The sequence below is a fragment of the Babylonia areolata genome, chromosome 23 (assembly GCF_041734735.1).
Source record: "Babylonia areolata isolate BAREFJ2019XMU chromosome 23, ASM4173473v1, whole genome shotgun sequence".
Taxonomy (NCBI): domain Eukaryota; kingdom Metazoa; phylum Mollusca; class Gastropoda; order Neogastropoda; family Buccinidae; genus Babylonia; species Babylonia areolata.
Genome location: NC_134898.1, coordinates 38,919,505 through 38,927,112, shown reverse-complemented (window position 1 = coordinate 38,927,112; position 7,608 = coordinate 38,919,505). Strand labels below are relative to the sequence as shown.

Here is a 7,608-nt window from a genome sequence, read left to right as displayed (position 1 = left end):
ACACAGCAGACACTCACCGGGCGTGGGCTGGGCCTTAGGGTGGTAGAGTTCGAAGCCACTGAAGGGGGGATCAAACAGAAGCAGTGTGTTGTGGCGGTACTGGCTGAAACCAATGTCGTACTCCTCCCGCCAGGCGGTAAAACCGTCCGTCCAGTAGAACACCTGGTCGGTTAAAACAGTGTTTTTAACTGGAACGCGTCACAATGCATCACATTTATAAACGGTGTTTTTTAATGGAACACGTCAACAATACATCACACTTATAAACAGTGTTTTTAATTGGAACATGTCAATACATCACATGTCATAATACATCACACTTATAAACAGTGTTTTTAATTGGAACACATCACAATACATCACACTTATAAACAGTATTTTTTATTGAACCAGGAACACATCACAATTAATACATCACACTTACAGATACTAAACAGGACAACAAGAAAATCTTGAACAAAGGAAATGGAATGTTGGCCCAGTGGTAAAGCCGCTGCCCAGGAAGTGAGGGAAACAGAGCGCACTGGTTCCAATCCCACACTCAACAGCATGTTCTCACCCTCCGTTAGACCTTGAGTGGTGGTCTGGATGCTAGTCATTCAGTTGACCAATATCCCATGTGGAGCATGCATGCACATGTTAAAGAACCCATAGCAATAAAAGAGCTGTCCCTTGAAAAATTAATGTTAAAAAAAATCCACTTTGATAGGAAAATGAATACGCTTGCAAGCAAGAAAAAAAACACACACACACACAAACAAAACATTGTAGCGATACGCTCTCACAGAGAAATCTCTTGTTGTTACAAAAAAAAAGTGATACGATGTATGTACATCCTAAGTATGTGGCTTAATTCACACCTGGTTGGCGTAGGTCATGCTGGTGATTCCCCTGTAGGCTCGCTTCACCACCTTCTGCCGGAAGTCCTTGATGTCCGAGCCGTCCAGAAAACAGGCCATGATGGTGTCCTGGGTGCTGTAATAATATCAATAATAATTTTATTATTATCAATTCATTTCTACTGCAACATTCATTACAAACAAACAAAAAAACCCACCATAATGCTCAAAGCACATCACATGTGTAAAATATAACAAAAAGAAAGAGTTTATATTAAAATCATCATCGCAAGTATACAACAACAACAACAACAACAACAAAAAAAAAAAAAAAAAAAAAAAAAAAAAAAAAAAAAATATATATATATATATATATATATATATATATATATATATATATATATATATGTAATAGCTGTACCATGCATACAATATTCAGTCACCTCAACCACATCATGAACATCTATATATATAATCCAAGTAATCCTAATACCAAGCAACCATGAATGCTCAGTCAGATGAAAGCATGCAAACACATGCACACACACACGCGCACACACACACACACACACAAACACCTACACTCACCACCACCACCACCACCCACACACACAAAACATACAAAACACATGCGTTCATGCACGCACACACACACACGCACACACACACACTATAAATATAAATACAGAAAAATGACATTTGAAAATGTTTTTAAAGGGAGATAAGAATAAGAAACCACACAAACACAAATATCTGTACAACATCTTAGACACAAACAAAATCACTGTCTATCAACTGCATAAAACAGAAATTTGGACACTGAGAGTAAGGAGAGGGTTAAGTTATTATGCTGGAATAGACAGGTTTATAGAGCACTGTTTTAAAGGCAGGGGCAGTTTCTATATTGTGGTGTATATTATGAGGGATAGAATTCTATTTTAAAGCATTCTTCTTCTTTATTTCTTCGTTCATGGGCTGTTCACTCATATGTACACAAGTGGGCTTTTATGTGTATGACCATTTTTACCCCACCATGTAAGCAGCCATACTCTATTTCCGGGACTGTGCATGCTGGGTATGTCCTTGTTTCCATAACCCACCAAACGCTCATATGGATTGCAGGATCTTTAACATGCATATTTGATCTTCTGCTTGTGTATACACACGAAGGGGGTTCAGGCACAAGCAGGTCTGCACATATGTTGACCTGGATGATCAGAAAAATCTCAACCCTTTACCCACCAGACACTGTTACCGAGATTCAAACCTGGGACCCTCAGAATGAAAGTCCAATGCTTTAAACACTCAGGTACTACGTCAGGTAAAGTCCTATTTTAGCATTCTAAATTCAGGAACATATTTTTACCAGCAATTTTTTTGCGCATGTATGAAACGATATCACCATTTTAGTAGATGTTGTAACTCATTTTCAGTGGATTTAGACACTTTATTTTGTACGTTATTTTACTTAGTTTTGATGTGGATTCAGTCACTAAACTAACATGCCACCATCTTGCTTTTTTTTCCAGTTTTGATTTCCACAGACCATGAAAATGTAACCAATGGGTGCATTCACAAACCATGAAAATGTAACCAATGGGTGCATTCACAAACCATGAAAATGTAACCAATGGGTGCTTTCACAAACCATGAAAATGTAACCAATGGGTGCATTCACAAACCATGAAAATGTAACCAATGGGTGCATTCACAAACCATGAAATGTAACCAATGGGTGCATTCACAAACCATGAAGATGTAACCAATGGGTGCATTCACAAACCATGAAAATTAACCAATGGGTGCATTCACTGACCATGAAAATGTAACCAATGGGTGCATTCACAAACCATGAAATGTAACCAATGGGTGCATTCACAAACCATGAAATGTAACCAATGGGTGCATTCACAAACCATGAAGATGTAACCAATGGGCGTATTCACAAACCATGAAATGTAACCAATGGGTGCATTCACAAACCATGAAAATGTAACCAATGGGTGCATTCACAAACCATGAAATGTAACCAATGGGTGCGTTCACAAACCATGAAGATGTAACCAATGGGTGCATTCACAAACCATGAAAATGTAACCAATGACTGCATTCACAAACCATGAAAATGTAACCAATGGGTGCATCCATCCCTGAACTCACCTGTTGGGGAAGTAGAGCTGCACGTTGTCAAAGTCCACAGCAAAGGCCGACAGGTCGTCCATGGTGACAATCTGCTGGGGTCGCGGGGTCGCCGTGGGTCGGATGGTGTCAAGGTCGATGCGGTACAGGCCCTTGTCGGTGCCGTTCAGAGCATAGTACAGGTAGCTGCAGCGACAGAAACGATGATGGTGATGAACTGATTTAAGTCTGAATTGCATGGCTGGTGTGACAAAAACGAAAATAAATAAATTGAAGTTTGCTGACAGTGTAGTAAAGATTGCTGGAATCACACCACACTCATATACCCACCCACCCACTCACACACCCACACACACACACACACACACACACACCTGGCCTTCACTGTCAAGGTCCAATAACCCAGAAAAAAGTGGAAGTGTGTGATGAATGACAAACTATCCTACACCGCTGATATTATGGGTGAGACACAGATCCCAGGATCTTTTTTTTTCCCCCTTTCTTTTTCTCTGTTTTTCATGTTATATACATTATTAAATACATAACACATTTTAACTTTTTTTTCATTAAAACTGGATAAAGTGTGTATCAAAAGTGAGTCTTGAAGGCCTTGCCTCTCTTGTTTCTTTTCTTTTTAACAAATTGCACATGTTGTACTGTATGACCCCTCTCCCCACCCACATTCCCCCTCATCCTCCCACCCACCCCAAACAAAGTAATTAAAAAAAAATGTTCCCTGCTCTTCACTTTTTTTCTTCTTTTTGTTTCCCTGTGACTTGCAGAGGGCACTGTCATATCTTCAACCGTACTGATACATACCACACAAAGTACAGTCACTGAACACAGTCTGTGTCTTTAACTATAATTATGACAAAACAAAGCAACATTACAATCCATTGACGGCCCTGCTGATCGACTCTAGGCAATCTCCACTCTAGGAACTGTGGGGTACCTAGTTACAACACATGATATCTTGTTGTACGGAAACGTGGAGTGATGGCCTAGAGGTAATGCGTCTGCCTAGGAAGCGAGAGAATTTGAGCGCGCTGGTTCGAATCACGGCTCAGCCGCCGATATTTTCTCCCCCTCCGCTAGACCTTGAGTGGTGGTCTGGACGCTAGTCATTCGGATGAGACGATAAACCGAGGTCCCGTGTGCAGCATGCACTTAGTGCACGTAAAAGAACCCACAGCAACAAAGGGGTTGTTCCTGGCAAAATTCTGTAGGAAAATCCACTTCGATAGGAAAAACAAATAAAAGTGCATGCAGGAAAAAATACAAAAAAATGGGTGGCGCTGTAGTATAGCGACGCGCTCTCCCTGGGGAGAGCAGCCCGAATTTCACACAGAGAAATCTGTTGTGATAAAAAAGAAATACAAATACAAATACAAATACAAAACGTCTGTTGCTGCAGACACAACAGTCACTGACCCATTGACCGGGTCCACCTTGACGTCAGTGGGAGTGCTGTCCAGGTTGCCCACTGCCACAAAGCACCTGTCCACCTCCAGAGGACAGCTGTACAGCTGAAACACACAACACGAACCAATGGTGATAAAAAGAAGTACAGGTACACTGATAAAAAGAAGTACAGGTACAATCACCTGTCCACCTCCAAGGGACAGCTGTACAGCTGAGACGCACAACACGAACCAATGGTGATAAAAAGAAGTACAGGTACACTGATAAAAAGAAGTACAGGTACAATCACCTGTCCACCTCCAGAGGACAGCTGTACAGCTGAAACACACAACACGAACCAATGGTGATAAAAAGAAGTACAGGTACACTGATAAAAAGAAGTACAGGTACAATCACCTGTCCACCTCCAGGAGACAACTGAACAGCTGAAACACACAACACGAACCAATGGTGATAAAAAGAAGTACAGGTACACTGATAAAAAGAAGTACAGGTACAATCACCTGTCTACCTCCAGGAGACAACTGAACAGCTGAAACACACAACACGAACCAATGGTGATAAAAAGAAGTACAGGTACACTGATAAATAGAAGTACAGGTACACTTATAAAAAGAAGTACAGGTACAATCACCTGCCTAATTCCAGGAGACAACTGCACAGGTGAAACACACAACATGAACCAATGGTGATAAAAAGAAGTACAGGTACACTGATAAAAAGAAGTACAGGTACAATCATCTCTCTACCTCCAGAGGACAGCTGTACAGCTGAGACACACAACACAAACCAATGGTGATAAAAAGAAGTACAGGTACACTGATAAAAAGAAGTACAGGTACAACCCATACGTGCGTGTGTGCATGTGTGCGTGCACATATGGAGGTATGTGGGAATGTGGGCTCAAACATTCATGCCTGTGTGCATGCTATGCCTACCGTATTTTCTTTTGTGTCTTCAACTGCAGTCTGAGTCAGACAGACAGACAGACTACACACACACACACACACACACACACACACACACACACACATATCATCATCATCATCATCATTCACTTCTACCCACATCTGACCAATACCCACAACCACTCCAGTCCATAACCTGGCCACTCCCCCCCCCCCCCCACCCCCCAATCACCCTCATCAATTAACCCTTTAAGTGACACTTCACCCTGTGGACCATGGTACTCTGACCCCAACCTGCAAACAACTTGACCTTTCCAAGAGCCAGGAGCTAATAGATTGTTATTAATGTCCACTTATCCACTCCACGCCCCCTCCATGCCCACCCCACTCCCCATATCCACCCTGTTGCTGCACTGGCGTCTAACCACTCATCCACTTCATCCAGCATACTGTGTATGTATGTATGTATGTATGTTTATATATATATATATATATATATATAGAGAGAGAGAGAGAGAGAGAGAGAGAGAGATCTATATAAAACATTATCATTATTGTTTTTGTTTATCATTATCATATTCTTACATATATATATATATATATATATATATATAGAGAGAGAGAGAGAGAGAGAGAGAGAGAGAGAGAGAGAGTTTCCTATGCACATTGAACTCGGCATGCCATTTGCATGCACTGTCTTGACATATTTCCTCATGTTTGCTCACGGAGTTGGACCATCTTCACCACCACCATCATCATCACCACCATCGTCACCGTCAATCATTACCCTGTTGAGGCATCATCACCATCATCACCATCATAATCACCAGCATCATCATCACTACCATCATCAGCATCATCATCACCATCATCATCATAATCACCAGCAGCAGCAGCAGCACCATCATCACCACTATCATCACCATCATCAGCATCATCATCACCACCATCATCAGCATCATCATCACCATCATCAGCATCATCATCACCACCATCATCAGCATCATCATCACCATCGTAATCACCATCATCACCATCATCATCATCACCACCATCAATCATTACCCTGTTGAAGCATCATCACCATTGTCATCATCACCATCATCAACAGCAACATCAGCATCATCATCATCAATCATTACCCTGTTGAGGCATCATCACCATCATCACCATCAGCATCAGCATCATCATCATCAATCATTACCCTGTTGAGGCATCATCACCATCGTCATCATCACCACCATCACAATCACCATCATCACCATCAACATCATCATCACCATCGATCATTACCCTGTTGAGGCATCATCACCACCATCACAATCACCATCATCACCATCAACATCATCATCACCATCAATCATTACCCTGTTGAGGCATCATCACCACCACCACCATCACAATCACCATCATCACCATCAACATCATCATCACCATCGATCATTACCCTGTTGAGGCTGGCGACGTAGACGCGGTCGGCCAGCCAGTCCACGGAGATGGCAGTGGGCTGCATCAGGCTGGGGTACAGGTTGCTGTGGACAACACTCCCCTGGCTGCTTCTGCTGCCACTACTGCTGCTGCTGCTGCTGCTGCTGCTGCTGCTGCTACTGCTGCTGGCTCTGCCGCGGCCATGGCTGCTGGTCTTGCTGCTGTCGGCGTCCTCCGTGGAGATGTTCAGAGACACCACCTTCCCCTCACCCGTGCTCAGCAGCAGCAGCTTTCGGCGGATGTGCACTCCCACCCCTGTGAGGGGGAAATGAGGAAAGGGAGAGGGTGGGATGGATGGATGGATGAATGGATGAAGGAATGGGGGACGAGGGGGTTTGAGTGGGGATGGGGGGTGTGGTGAGTTTTATGATTATTATTTTATGTTACTGTGTCAGTTACATGGTGTGTTTAAGGAGGTGAGTGTTTACACATATTTTGTTGTTGTTGTTGTTGTTGATGATGTTGTGTGTGAGGGTAAAAGTGTATGTGTGTGTGTGTGTGTGTGTGTGTGTGTGTGTGTGTGTGTGTGTGTGTGTTTCAGAGAAAGAGAGGGAGGGAGGGGCAGAATGTACAAGTCTTTTTTGTGGGTTTTTTTTTTTTTTTTTTTTTTTTTTGCACATGAGCGTGTGTATATGCATGTGTGTGTGAGGCTCTTATGTACATGCAAATGTGAATTTTTTCCTTCATCCATCTCTCTCTCTCTCTCTCTCTCTCTCTCTCTCTCTCATTTGTTTCAAAGCAACATCAATCTGTCCATCTCTGTACCTGTACAGAAGATTTCAATTTCACATGCACACGTATAAATATAACAA

At 42.3% G+C, this 7,608-nt stretch overlaps 1 protein-coding gene across 1 annotated transcript in view; it reads right to left on the bottom strand.

Moving 5' to 3' along the window:
* LOC143297673 (proto-oncogene tyrosine-protein kinase ROS-like) overlaps positions 1 to 7,045 on the bottom strand; it is a 62,304-nt gene extending 55,259 nt beyond the window's left edge. The window contains exons 1-5 of the mRNA XM_076610093.1: positions 6,756 to 7,045; positions 4,410 to 4,504; positions 3,000 to 3,164; positions 861 to 975; positions 18 to 162 (exon numbers count right to left, since the gene is read on the bottom strand). Of these exons, the coding sequence (XP_076466208.1) occupies positions 18 to 162; positions 861 to 975; positions 3,000 to 3,164; positions 4,410 to 4,504; positions 6,756 to 6,821 (586 nt within the window). The 5' untranslated portion in view covers positions 6,822 to 7,045. The remainder of the gene's footprint in view (positions 1 to 17; positions 163 to 860; positions 976 to 2,999; positions 3,165 to 4,409; positions 4,505 to 6,755) is intronic.
* Positions 7,046 to 7,608: the final 563 nt, after the last annotated feature.